The sequence below is a fragment of the Phyllostomus hastatus genome, unplaced genomic scaffold (assembly GCF_019186645.2).
Source record: "Phyllostomus hastatus isolate PE091 unplaced genomic scaffold, TTU_PhHast_1.1 phas_scaffold_60, whole genome shotgun sequence".
Taxonomy (NCBI): Eukaryota; Metazoa; Chordata; class Mammalia; order Chiroptera; family Phyllostomidae; genus Phyllostomus; species Phyllostomus hastatus.
The window spans coordinates 10,764,237-10,778,835 of record NW_025334038.1 but is presented as its reverse complement, the minus strand read 5'-3'; the positions used below and the strand labels follow the sequence as shown (position 1 = coordinate 10,778,835).

Genomic DNA, 14,599 nt, shown 5'->3' with positions numbered 1-14,599 from the left:
CCAACAGTGATGGGAAGTTAATGGCTTCCCAGGTGGCTCACCTCATCTTTGGACGGTTGAGTTACATCTCCTGCTATCTCTTGAAAGCTCAGCATGTTCACTAGTGGCTTATTTCTGTCCTTTTGAGGGGCATCCAGGACAAATCAGATTCCTCATTTGTTTGCCACTCCTTTGGAATCCTCACCTACCCACCTGCAGCCTCAAATAAGCCTGTTTTTCTTTCCTGTCCAGACATGTCAGTTTCTTCAATCAGTCTCCATAAAGCATGGCTGCGAGTCACCCCACATTTTACTCCTTCTGGTCAAATGGTTCTGATTTGCCTGGATAGTATTCATAACAGCAAACTAGCATAGACATTAATGAATACCAGGCATTGTTCTAATACCTTTGTATTTATTTACTTATATGATCTTCATAAAAACCCTAGAGGAGGTTTTTATTATTACCGCCCATTTTACAGATGAGAGGACAGGCACAGGGAGCCCAAGACACTTGCCTGTGGTCACACAGCTAGTCACTGCAGAGCCAGGGTGGGAGCCCACCAGTCAGTCTGGCTCCACAGTCCGAGCTCCTGGCTCTCCACGTCCCCAGCTGGGCTCACCGTGCAGAGAAAGGAAGTGCATCCACATGCCCACAGCATTAGGCAATGGGGCGTGCTAGGTGCTCTCAAATGGATGGGAACTAACAGCCCTTCATTCTCCATGTTATGCGTCAACTAAGGATCCATTATGAATTGTTGGCAGTTCTCCACACTTGACTCACATGAGCTTACTGTGAACAAATCCCTTAAATCTCTTTTACTCACATGGATGCTAAGTCACAGCAACCCCATCCTTTCCTCAGGCAATTGGCTTTATGGACTCTGTGCCTGGCCTGGCCCAATTATCATCCCCTGTCCTATTTCTGATGGCCCATAAAGTTGTCTTGTAGGCTGTCTTCTCTGTGCCCTTGCTCTTGAAAGAATCAGAGACAGCCACGGAGTTTAGATTATAGAATCATGGAACTCTAGGGAGTAAAACAAAAGAACATCCCGTCCTCTGCCTTGTTCTACAGATGAGGAAAGCTAGACCCGAGGGCAAGTCAAGTCCAAGGACAAGCTGCCAGTGGGTGGTGTAGCTGAAATTAGAATCTGGGCGTCTGCTTTCCCACCCAGAGCTCTGCCAACTGCTCCAGACTGTCTCCAATCAGTGCGTCAGGCTGAAATACAGTTACGGCAAGTCCTCACTTAATGTGCAGGATAGGTTCTTGGAAACTGAGACTTTAAGGGAAATAATGCACATGAAAACCTATAGTAAAGGATCAGCCTTTACTATATAGGCTGATTGATACAAACGAGTTAAGTTCCTATGGCATATTCCTGGTCACACAAAAAAATCACCAAAATTCTAAATGAAGAGCCAAAACACTTCTAATAATAAGCACTGAAATAAATGTGAGCTATACATACATTTAAAAGAGATGAATTTAACAAAATCATTCTTTTCTAACCTACTTACTCCAGTTCAGGGTCATGGGTGGCCAGAACCTCTCTTGGCAGCTCAGAGCTCAAGGAGCAAACCTACCCTGGACAGGACACCCTTCCATCACAGGGTGACTCACACACCCACACTCACTCCGACGGGGACAGCAGACACGCCAGGACACCTGACGTGCACATCTCTGGCATGTGGGAGGAACGTGGAGAGCCCAGAGACAATCCTTGTAGACACGGGGAGAACATTCAAACTCCACAGACAGTGGCCCCAACCGGGAATAATTGTTTTAAATCAACACCATAATGAAAGGATGCTGAATGACATGATGCTATTCAAAAAGCTGCGGCACAAGGAGAATGTGTTCTTTGTGCTCACGGAACAAGTAAATACCTACGGGTTTAAGATGAGAGCAGAAAATGTGCTGAAACAGGGAACAGACCACTAGCTGATGAGACAGAAGAAAAGGCTGCCCAAGGGTTCTCAAAGCTCAGTGTTCCTCCCTGTCCACGTGTGCTCACCAAACACTGACATGCTCACAACGATGCTACATGGAGTTAGATTATAGTCAGCACACAACCAACACTTTTTAGAAAATCCTTAAGTCCTCTGAGCTGTAGCCCTTGGAATCTTCAAAGCCAATGATTCATTTCTGGTGTTTTCCTTTGCATTTGGTTTCTCCTCTCTGTTCTCTTCCCCCTTCCCCCAGCCCCTGCAAAATTTGCACCTGAACTTTGGGGAAAGGCTCTTCAGTGTGACTGTACTTTATCACGTGTGAAGAACTGAGTCAGATGAAAAACCACGCACAGGTGACCGAGGACGGGTGCGGGGCTGCCCTGGAGGGGCTGTCTCTCCACTGGCACACCTGAGTCTTCCCTGAGGAAAAGTAGTATGACCCCTGCCACTGGCCAGTGTGGTCTTGAGGGATCATAACTAGGTCTGTTCTGATGGACTTTTCCCCTAAGGGGAATAAATTGGGGGAGATACGGGGATGCTTCTGAATGTTCTGTCTGGAACAAGAACTGAAGAACTATACCACATTAGATTTCCCAGCAAATTCAACAAAACTGACTCCAATTTCACTACTTCAGAATGTAAGCCAATTTGACTGATGATGGGTTTAAATTTATCTGGTTGACATCTACATTATCTGGAAAGACAGGTCTGACCAGGTAGATTAAAGAACAAACAGGACTACAAGATTTAACCTACTTACAAAAAGGTGCCTTTTTCAAGGATTTCAATACATTCTCTAATTACAAAGGTCTTTGGTGGTTTAGTAAAACAATATATAACTAAGAGCAGTTACTTTGTATTAGGAAATAAAATGGCATTTCTCCAAACTACTCCTCTTTCCAATGTTGCATTAATTTAAGCTAGGCCCAAGTCAATCAAATTAGTGAGCTAATTACATAATTTTTAGAATGCAAGTCTATCTCAGACTCAGGTTACCTAGTCTAGAGACTTTCAAGATGTATTTTTGGTTGTTTAAAGCCATTGAACACTTTCTGCAGCGAACTCTGACTGGAAATCCAAGCCTCTGCCGGAGGTAAGCAGAGCTGCGGTGGCCAGCAGACCCAACCGGGTGGCCCCCACGTCCCTCAGCGGCAGGCCCTGGCCAGTGCTCCCAAGAACACAGGTAAATAATCATCGGTCTCATCCAGGGATTAGCAAACTTTGTCTGTACAGGGACAGGCATCAAATATTTTAGACTTTGAGGGAACACATAAGGTCTGTCACACATTCTTTTGTTTTAGGTTCTTTTCTTGTTTTTTTTTTTAAGAATTTCAAAATGGAAAAAACATTTTTCGCTTGCAGGTCATCAGCCAAATTTGGCCCCTAAGGTCACTGTTTACCAGCTGTAGTTTATGCTAACAGCACTGTTGAAGTGTAACTGGCATATATAAACTGCACGTATTTAAAGCACACAGGTTTGTGCGCTTTAAAGCACAAATCTATGTGCTTTGAAGCACAGTGTGCCTGTGTGGATACACTGTAAACCCATGGTCACTATTAAGACAGGGACATACCCACCTCTCTCCCTCATCCTTCCCCAGGCAACCACCCATCTGCTTTCTGTCACTATGCATTAGTCTGAATTTTCTAGAGTTTTATATACACAGAACCACACAGTCCAGACTCTTTTTTATGTTTGGCTCTCACACTCAGCATGATTATTTTAAGGTCCACTGTGTTATTGTGTAATAATTCATTCCTTCTTACTAGTACCTTCATGCATGCAAGTGAGAAAACAGAGGCTGGAGGTACCCGCCCAGAAATCACGTGGCTGACAGCAGAGCTGGCCCAGAGCCGGGCCCCGCCTCCCACGTACTGTTTCCTTTCCATGCCATCTCCCTGCTAATTTCACCAGGGGTTTTGAAAACCTGGAGACCTCTATGTGGTCTGCAGAATTTGCACAGGTGTAGCTCTGCTATTTTTCCTTCAAATCCTTTCTTCTAGTGTCCCTTGGATCTGTGAGCACAGGCCAATGACCAAAGCAAAACACATTCCAAGTCATATCCCAGGATCCCCAGGTAAACTGCACTTAACAAAATCAAAAGAAGACTGATGTATTCATCTAGTAGTTACTGAGCAAACACCTACTATGTGCCTGGCACTGTGTTGGGTAAAGCAAAATCAATAATGATTTCTGCCCTCAAAGAGTTTACAGTATAGGAATTATCAAAATGATTAAAATTGCATAAAATGAAGAGGATGCTGTGATAGGGATGGGCAGAAGTGACGGCTGGTTGAGGGCATATGTGAGGGACAGGGTGACCCTAGGAGGCTAGGGTTGGGGCAGAGTAGGGCAGGTAGCAGCTGTTACAGAGGCCCGGCCAAGCCTCGGGATGCAGAGTGGCAGGAGGGACCCTGGGTGGCCAGAGCCTTGGTGGGTTCAGGGCACATTCGGCTTGCTCGCTGACAGCCTCGCTAGGTCACACTGCGGGGACTGGATGAATCCATTGGGGGCTTTTGAGAAAAGGAGAAACACAATCCCACTCACATTTTTAAAAAGATCACCCTAGCTGCTGCTGTGTGGAGAATGGATTAAGAAGGGCAAGAATTCAGGGACGGAGTAAAAGGAGAAGTTGTACCTCATTTCAGGAAGGTAGGCTGCCTTACTACTTAGGCCTGTAGGTATGAAACCACATGTCATTTCAGCGGATGCTTTAACACCACACAGTCTTGGACATGTAGATGAAAGGGGCTTTCGCAACTCAGTTGACACTGGTCAACTGTGGTTGCTGCTGAGTAGGCTAGGGCTGGGCAAGCCAGGCCCTTGGGGTCTGGAGGTGGAAACAATCTGAATTGCCCAAACGAGGCTCATTTACTCTTCGTAGAACTGATTTCAAGGCTGCTGCAGACTTCATCGTTTGGGAGATGACTAGCCAGGAGCAACACTTTACCTGGTAGGCCAGTATTTGCCCAGGGCTCCTGCTGCTTACATAAGTCACTCTGTAGACCTTGCTTCCTGGCTTCCAAATGCTGCTGTGAACATGCCTCGGCCCCTGGGGCAGGGGCAGAGGAACAACACCTTCTGCAAGTGGCAGCAGGGAGGTGATCCTAAGAGAAGAGATCGGAACCCTGATCCTGGCTCTGGACTCGTCACATAACCTGTCGTAGGACCTTGGCCAAATCACTCTATTTCCTCAGGCCAGGTCCTCCCCAGGATGGTAAAGGAGGATGAAAATTTCCTGCCCTTCCTCAGAAGGAGTGGCATGCACCTCCTTAAATGATGGCTGTGGAGGCTCAGAGAAGTGTAAATACACTAATATAAAGCTTCTGATTATTGATGTATTAGTAATCGAATAAGCGGTAGCTGTACTGAATGCCTATTAAGAGAGGTCAAGCTCAGGGCCTGGGGCTTTGTCTTTAAAGTAACAGAGACTGCAGTAAAAAAAATCGCACTTCATTTTCCCATTACTTATCTATCAGTCTCAATCACACAGAAAAAAATTCAAGAACACACAAACAAGCTAAAAAGGCCTCTGATGCCAGGGACTGTTGGCTAAATGTATCCTATAGGAGGTTTGATTTGCTTGGAACATGATGTATTGATACTTCAGGGGTCTCAAACTTCTTCTGTAAAGGGCCAGATAATAAATATCTTATGCTTTGCTGGTGTGAGAATCTCTGTCACAACTATAAAACTCTGCCATTTTAGTGCAAAACCAGCAACAGACAACCACCAGGTGTAGCTCTGTTACAATAAAACTTTATTTATAGAAATAGATGGCTGGCTACATCTGGCTGGAAGGCCAGAGTTTGCCAACCACTAACATAGTTTAAAAATTGGAATCTGAATATCTCTGGGCAGGCTTGCATCTGCCAAGTTCCTAATAGGCATTACTTCACCCCCCGCCCCACTGCAATCTCATACCCACACACATTCTTACTATGTTTCCCATCTGGCCCCAGAACTAATATCACTAATAGCAGCAGACTTACTGTGAGTTAATATAAGCACTTTGCATACATTAACTCATTTAATCTATACAGAAACCCTGTTATCATCTCCATGAAAAATGAGGCCAAGTGAAGTTCACTAAATCACCCAAGATCAGGCAGCTGGTGGAAGAGGCAGGATTTGAAGCCAGCTACTTTGCTCTGTGTTCTTAACCACTATCCCATACTGCCAGTAAGCATCCTGTACAAACCAGGAGAGCAGATGATGAGAAGATACTACATCTTTCACTTCCTCTTAGAGTCTACTGCTTACCACAGGTTCACGCCATTTTAAGGGGTTGAGCCTTGCAAGGGTAGTGAGAGGGAAGTAAGTTTGAGGAGTGACTGGAATCAGGTGTGAATACTAAAAAAAAATAACATGACAGCTGGCAGTCTGACAGAGTAGCAAGAAGGTGAAAGGAAAGAGGAATTATTCATTCACTGAGCGGTCAGCTACTCATTGCCAACCACTCTGCACAGTCCTAAACACCCAACGCCTTGTTACTCAGAACAGCACATCAGCATCACCTGGGTGCTTGTGAGACCTGCACAATCAGCACCTGAACAAGATGCCAGATGATCCACATGCAGAACAGCTCTGTTTTATGTGATAGATGCTACTGCTCCTCTTTTGCAGGCCAGGAGCCAATGCTCAAAGCCTCACACGCTGCTGAGTTGCAGGACCACCTGTGAGCCCCAGCCTGTGGTTCAGAGGCCATGTTTATTCCCCAGAGGCACTCAAAACAAGACTTTCAGGACATTTACCCTAGCACAGTTGTGCATCAGTGAGTAATCAGAAAATCCTGGTGGGATCAGGTATATGTAATATGCTGACCTTGCACCATCAAAGAAAGATTCAGTTATGTTCAGGCCACTATTTTTCTTCTTATTACCTATTTAATTTTATTTTTTTAGAGAAAAAAACAGAGAATGAGGGAGGGAGAACAAGTCGGGGGGAGAGAAACACCAATTTGTTGTTCCACTTATTTGTGTATTCATTGGTTGCTTCTTGTATGTGCCCTGACTGGGAATTGAGCCCACAACCTCAGTGTGTTGGGACAATGCTCTAACCAGCTGAGCAACCTGGCCAGGGCCAGGCTGCTATTTTTTTTTTTTTTTTAGATTTTATTTATATATTTTTAGAGAGAAAGGAAGGGAGGGAGAAAGAGAGGGAGAGAAACATCAATGTGTGGTTGTTTCTCACGTGCCCCCTACTGGGGATCTGTCTTGCAACCCAGGCTGTGTCCTGACTGGGAATCAAACCAGCAACCCTTTGGTTCACAGGCTAGCACTCAATCCACTGAGCCATACCAGCCATGTCAGGCTGCTATTCTTTTAAAGAAATGTAGAAATAAATAATACAGTTAAGCAAAACTTCAATTGATTTTAATTTCCATAATTTTCAAAATCTCTTATTTTTACAAAATTGACTGATTTTTCATTCCCTGATGTTGAAGGACCTTGAATTTCAGCCACACTGGGCAGATTTCTTTTCCTGGCACATTTGTTAGCTGATACTAATGATCAGTGTGCCCCAGAGGTAGATGTCCAGATCCTAGAACTGTGGGTTCTTGGGCTAAGAAAGAGATTTGTAGTTGGGATTAGGCTCTAAGAAGTGTCATTTGATGCTAAGGGTCTTGGGCAGAGATGATTCCTAAACTGGTGTGTTTGGGATTCTGGAGTCAGATAGCAATGTCCCTCCCACTCCTCCACCACATATTATAACATCAGGGTAAGACCACAGGGAACCTTGGCCATGAATTGGCGGCCAGTGGGGAGCAGCTGAGGTGGTAGCCTATTCCTCCTCAGCCTCTGTACTGAACAGGCTGTGTTTCTTGCTAGGTACTTGGAACGCAGCGAAGGCCTGTTATAGGGTGTGACAAAGCAGGTTTACACTTATAAGTATGCAAAACAGAGTTTATTCTTATATTATTATTTATTAATTATTGTATTACTTTACAAATGAACAACTGTAAACCTACTTTTGCCTCACCCTGTATATTAGTAGACATCCTTGACATGACTATAAGGGACAGAAACCACTCAGGCTACTGCAAAGAACAGAGTGTGATAAAAGGATGTAGGATAGGAAAAGGAAAGCCTCCAGAACACTGGCATCTGCTTTTTCTTTCTCTTCAGGCTGCATGAGTTATGTCTGTCTGGCCTTCGAAGCACCCTACATCTCTCACGGCGGGGCCTCTCTTCCCTGAGGTTCAGCTCCATCATGCTGACAGTGCTCTCTCCCTTTCCAAATTGGCCCTGTTTCTTCATCACTGGACTTCTGGAAGTCTTCTCCCTTGACCTCATGGCAACTAAAGATATATCCTTTTAGTTTCTGTCCCTATGGCTGTCACTGTCCCTCTATTTTGCAAGGCCAGGTGAAACTTCTCATTGATATAGGTTGACTTTTTGAGCCAGAATCACAACTGCCAACCACCAATAAGGTGGGCTGCCTTGGAGCAGAGGACGACCCCAGGCCAACCAGCCATGGGTGGAGGCATCACTCAGGTGCCCTGGCAGGGGAGGAGATTCCCTCAGGAGGAGGAGGAGGACGGTGAAGCAGGACTGACAGCATAGCAAGGTGCCTTCAGAATTCCAGTGAGTCCTAGAATCTGAAGGGAAAGAGGAGAGGACCTCCCAAGATCACTGGGTGCAGACCTGTGCATACCCATGTGCTCCACTGCCAGGCAAATGCTCCCAGGACTGACAGCATCACCCCCCTTCCCAAAGATCTCTGATGCAAAGGGTGGGGGGAGAATGGAGCAAGTGGCGGGAAAAGCAACTTCCAAAACTTCCTGCCAGCTCAAGTCCGTGTGGAATGCAACTCTGGGAATGCGGGTGCTATAGCATCACACCTACAAGGCGCATCTCTTTCCTGTGCACACTCACTAGATATCGTGGGATGAGGATGGTTTTAGAAAAAAGAAGCTAAACTCCCAATGCTGTCCTGTAATCAAAAGTTTTAGGAGATGTCCTGAATTCATGTGAAAACTTTACAGCACTTTTCATCTTTTTGCATTTTTCTCATCAATGCATGCTAGGTAATGATGATGTAGTAAAACTGAAAAAAAAAAAAAAACCCAGCCCAGATTTTTGGTGTTTAGACAGACTAATGTAGGCACACTGCCACTCAGCACTGCGTCACAGTTGGGCAATGCCCAGTACTTGAAGAGTCAGATCATCCACAGAATTTCGGAAGAATTTCCTGACCACACGCCAAATCACATGATTCATACTTTTGGGATTCCACTTGGCATCAAGAAATCACCCTTTCAGTGGCAGCCTTATTTTATCCAAGAAAAGGTGACCCCAAAGTATTCAGAACTGCTTTGTTGTTTTGATTTTCTAGGAAGACCAAAAAAGCTGCCAGAGGCACCTAGGAGGAAGCCGCACTTGCTTTCAAAACAGAAGTGATACAATTTGAAGGTTGAGTCCATAGAGACACACAAATTATTTTCTGTGAGCAGGTGCAGAGGCGAGGAGGCAGTTACACTTTTTTTAGGAGCCCACGCCTTCCTAAAGCTGGTGACGTGTTCCATTCACGTCACAATGGAGCTGAGAATGGGAACGCCCAATGTACCCTTTTTAACCCAAAATGGGCTGAAAGTTAGTTGAATAATGCTGTTAGCATGGGCAATTTTCACACATCTTTTCATACATCTTTCAAAAGATGTATAAATTTATAGGAAGTTCTTAAATAGCCATTTATAATTCAGCCTGATTTTATTTTATTTGAGAAGAGAAAATGTAGAATAATATAGGAAGAAAATCTTATTCACCAGCCCAGGTTTCAACATCTCAGCACTACTGATATTTTGTGCCACATAATTGCTTGTTGTGGGGCTGTCCTGTGCCCTGTCCCACATTTAGCTGTGTCCCTGACCTTCACCAACGAGATGCCAGTAGTACCTCCCCTCAGTCATGACAACCAAAGTTGTCTCCAGGCACTGCCACATGTCCCCTGGGGGGTGAAACTGCCCCCGGCTGAGAACCACTGTACTGTATGGAGACAAAATTCTAGCCATTTACAGCAAGCCAGTCACCTGGAATTAAATCCGCTGCCCTGGAAACAGGCCGACCGAATCGTCTCTTTGGCACAGTGAGAATTTTAGAACTGAAGAGCAGGCAGCACTGCTTGCCCTTTTTTTGATCAGGGGTCAGAAGACCAACAGCAGGAATGCTACCCAGGACATCTTGTGTGCTCACGTCCTCAGCGAGCTGATTTCTAACTTCCTCAATAAGCAAGGCACGATCATCTGAGACCACAGTTCCTCATCATTCCAGAAAGTGATTCATTCATGTTTAGAAAGAGGCATGTTTTGAACTCTTGGAGTTTGTTTTGTGCTACACAAACGTCCTCAAAAATAATCAAGACATTCGCACGTCATGTCAATCGGTTCCTTTCCTGTTTGACCTTCCCCAGATGTACTCCGGAAAGCATCCAGGAGAGCCAAGGGACCCTCTAGGGCCCAAGAGCCCAGCACTTTTGGAAAGCCCGGTCAGCCTGTGGCCAAGAATGTTGTTCTATCCAAGGTGTCCCTGAGCACACCGCCCACAGTCAGCCCTGGCAGTCACGTTCCTTTCCTGGTTAGCTGAATACTGACCACTGCGAGCACTGACAACGGCCACACAGATGCTAGGGCCCCTGCGCTCCCCATGCAGAGGGAGCTGCCTGTCTTCACACACACCATTTCCCAAGGGGCAGAGGCAAAGAGCCATTTGGCAAAGCGTCCCTCTGTGCAATGCTCTGCTCCAGAGAGATACCCAGCTTCTGTGGGAACCTGGCTTTCAGAAGCAAATGTAAGATGTGAAAGAAGGTGTAATGTGTCACTTCCAACATGCACAGAGTGAAGGGCTTTGTGGGGCAGCCACCGTGCGGACGAGCAGGTACAGCCTTGATGAGACAGACACCCAGATGCTGAGCAACCAGATCCGTGCACACTCTTGTTTACTTCTAAGCAGATTCTATTAGGCCCAGAGCACTTGGCTTGATTACTCCCTGGATCAAATCTAAATTAAATTACCCAACAAGCATCTTTTCAGGGAGACAGAGGGGGGAGCACAGACTGACTTACCTTCCAGAAGCTATCCACTTTGCCATACACCAGGGACTGGTTCTGTCTCTTGATTTCGTTAATGTGGTGGATGTCGCTGGAGTTCAGGTGCTGCTCCACCACAAACCCCAGGAAGCTGTTGTCTGGGGTATGAGCTGATGTGAAAGGAAAGGGCAGGGCAGTTAGGATTTCACCAGCGGGAAGAAACAACAATTACCAAATTTAACAAGCCATCTCGCACATAACCAAATGTTTTCATTTTACCCTGTTCTTTCCTACCTGGGAGGGGCGAAGAATTGCCTGCCCCCACATATCCCAGCAAAACATTCTCACAAGAATAATTCTCTTCGGATGGATTAACCTGAACCAAATACTGGTTTTGTTAGTGGAAAATACATTTGTCTAAAAAGCATTCAGCCGTGTGCTCTCCTCCTTCCTGTTTCCTCAGAACAAGGCCACTGTCTCCTGATAGAAACACTCTCATCTGGGTTTTATCCACTAATAACCAGAACTCTGCAGGGAGCAGGGCTGAATCAAGGGTTCTCACTAGGGTTGGGGGTGCTGTCGGTGGGCCCCACACAATCTATTCAGGCTCCAGCTGGGTTCGCCATCCAGCTGGGTAAAAAGGGATTTGGGGGCAAAACCCAGCAACGTCACCCCCAATCCTCTAAGAATTACTAATGAAAGATGTAATTATGGGGCCATATTTTGAACCAATAATGAAATAAAGGAAAAAAAGGTAAAGCTCACTGTAAGGTGGTTGGCTCACTCTGAAAAGCCAACGACCCACAGTGACTAGTGTCTGGTTCACAGAACAGACTTTTCTGGAAGAGAAAAGGCTTTTTCCTCTGGATCTGTCATAATTTAAGTTGTAAAACTTCACTATTTTAACACTTGACCCAGGCAGAAAGCAGCCCCAAACCCTCATCAAACATTTGCCTCTTATGCCTATAATTTTTTAAAAAATTTCACCAGAAGGCAACAATCAGAAAACAATTCTCTTGAAAAAAAGGCACTCTTCTCCTGTACACTCATTCTGTCCAGAGAAATCTGTTTTTCAAGGAGGTGGTGCTGCAGCGGTTTACAATATTAAATGAAGCAACGGCTCTGCTTGACTCAAACCTGAACAGAACAAGTATAAATAACCTAAATGGAGAGATACTCGACATTGAGTAAAATACACATAGTACATCTTCACTCCACACAGCCATGTTCATTACAGGTGGGTGGTCAACAAACAGAGGAAGCTGGTTTCTTTGTCTGGTTCTGTTTTTCTTAGGATTCAGGAGCCCTTTCCAGGCAGGACGCCAGCACAACAGCCCTCACAACGAAGGCCCAGGGTCCTGGAGACCAGGCCCCTCTCCCCAACGCCGTGAGTGAAGGTGGAGGAGGGAGCACTGGCCGAAAGCCCGACTGATCACCACCCAGATCCCAGGATTGTGCCCGATGGGGGTGACAGCACAAGGAGATAATAGGGCTGAGACTGGGGAGTTGTGTTAGGTCTGGCCAATCTGTTATTGCATTTCTGTGTTTTTGAACAAGTGCCCAGAGGCAATGGCACTGGCTGCAGTTGGCTGGAAAGTAAATTACTGAATAAGTGCTACTGCCAACAAGAGGCAATCCTTGCCTTTCTTTTCTTTGTTTTTTGTTTGTTTGTTTGTTTGTTTTTTTAGGAGCTGGGTCAGGGGGATTTGAAGGGATATAGGGTATGGAAGAGGCTCTATGAGTATTCAGAATGTGAAGAATACAACTTTAAATATTTCTTTGTTAAACTTTTTATTGTAAAAATTCTGAAATAGGATCTGACGTTTTTATTGTCAGTAAAGTTATGTGGTGACCAAAGCTTCTTGCTTTGGAATGTCTCTGCAGTTCAGTACTCTAGTCCTTATGTGGGCACTTTTATAAAAAAAAAGAAATAATCTAGCATCTAAAACACTTGATAGGCTTTATTTTATGTTAAAACACACTCAGATGTAGTCAAAAATAAAATGACCATCAAACCCCCAAAAGAAAAAAAGACATATATCTTTACATTTTTGGGTCAAAGATCTCCCTAGTGTATGGTGTGAGTAGTAAGAAGGAGGGGAAGTACGTAATTTATTCAAAAACTTGTGAGAAATGGCAGGCCTCTTTTCTCTTATCTGGAAATGTTAACCTGAGGATTGACAGTGAGCAAGTGCAGTTTAAGGACCTCAGACAAGACTTAAGGAGAAGTGCCAGCAGTGCTTACAAATGGCACCACCGCATTTCATGAGCAATGGTCAGACCCTGTATGTTCCTTCCCAGGTAACATGGAACCCTCATAGGACACTGGAGGGCTACAGCATGAGGGGCTGCTCAGCTGTGGCTTCTGCCGCAGGTGATCTGGAAATAAAGGCAGGCCAGCAGCCAGGTACTGCATGGTGATATCCTAAAACTGCTTATGATCAATCAAAAGCCTCAAGGTCAGACTGATGGTATCTGAAATGACCTTTCGAGGAGATCTAAACTTAACCAAGGTTTGTCTTTTTGGTCTGCCTTCAAATGGTGACGCAGACTTTAGCTATATTGAGAGGGTTTCTAAGAGAAGGTATTTACATATTTCAAGGTAAATTTAAGAAGTCCCATTATAAATGGGACACAGGAAATCCTGTACTTTTTGGAAATCACTCCATCCCAGAAGAGAAACAAGTCTGGATTTAAAAAATGGCTGATATTTGAGTTCTGACTACAAGCTGACCTCTGTGCTAAGTATTCTATAGTAACTATTTCATTGTATCTTCATGGCACCCTGATAATATGTTTGTACAGGTGAGAACACAGAGAGAGAGTTACAGTACCCACCCTAGTCCACACACTGCAATGTTGGGACTCAGAGCCAGGCCAGTGGTTCCAGAGCCCATGCTCCTTAAAGCACTTCTAATACATAGCCTCATAGTCCAAGTAACTTATTTTCTGGGCTCTTGAACCATAGTGGTAAACACGCTTCAGAGGAAAATAATGTTACAAGAAAGATCCAGGGAAAAATACAGGGTATAGCACAAATAATGCCTCCTTTTTATTACAAAATCGTTTATTACAAAATCATAAGCATGTAATTCTGTAATGTACCAATATCACACTCAAGCACGCCATATGGCATTTTAGGTGAAATGTTCAAATGAAAACTATAAATTATCACATCATATTATTACCCACCAACCACACTCATGCAGGAGATACTTCTGCTGGACCCTGTATCTAATCTGTCACCTCAGTTTCTTGAGCAACTTATGCTCTTTGTATGTAGGACCAAGCTGATTTTCTGACTTGTATAAATTAGGAGGGATTTGCTAAACATTAACAATGATCTTAAAATAACTTGGAGCAAACTTTTTTCTTTTTAAGAAAAGCATTATTTTAAGTACTTTGGGAGTGCCTCTTTACAAATACACGTGTATGACAAGTTAGTTTGATGAGTTTCCTGAGATTGTGGTGATGACTTCTTCTAAGAACTAATATTAGTTTGGCTTCAATAATTCATTCAGTGACAAACATTTTAAAGCATTATTTTACAAACCAGATTATATTCTAGGTATTGAGAGATTTCAAACATAAAGATGATTTTCTGCCCTCACAGAGCTTACCAACTATTTAATAAATGAGGTA

General features: G+C 44.5%; 1 protein-coding gene across 5 annotated transcripts in view; it reads right to left on the bottom strand.

Annotated features, from left to right (window-relative positions):
• Positions 1 to 14,599, bottom strand: part of MGAT5 (alpha-1,6-mannosylglycoprotein 6-beta-N-acetylglucosaminyltransferase) — a 341,618-nt gene that overhangs the window by 91,582 nt on the left and 235,437 nt on the right. For all 5 annotated transcript variants that reach the window (XM_045825932.1, XM_045825930.1, XM_045825931.1 and 2 more), the window contains one exon: positions 10,994 to 11,127. In XM_045825932.1, the coding sequence (XP_045681888.1) occupies positions 10,994 to 11,127 (134 nt within the window). The remainder of the gene's footprint in view (positions 1 to 10,993; positions 11,128 to 14,599) is intronic.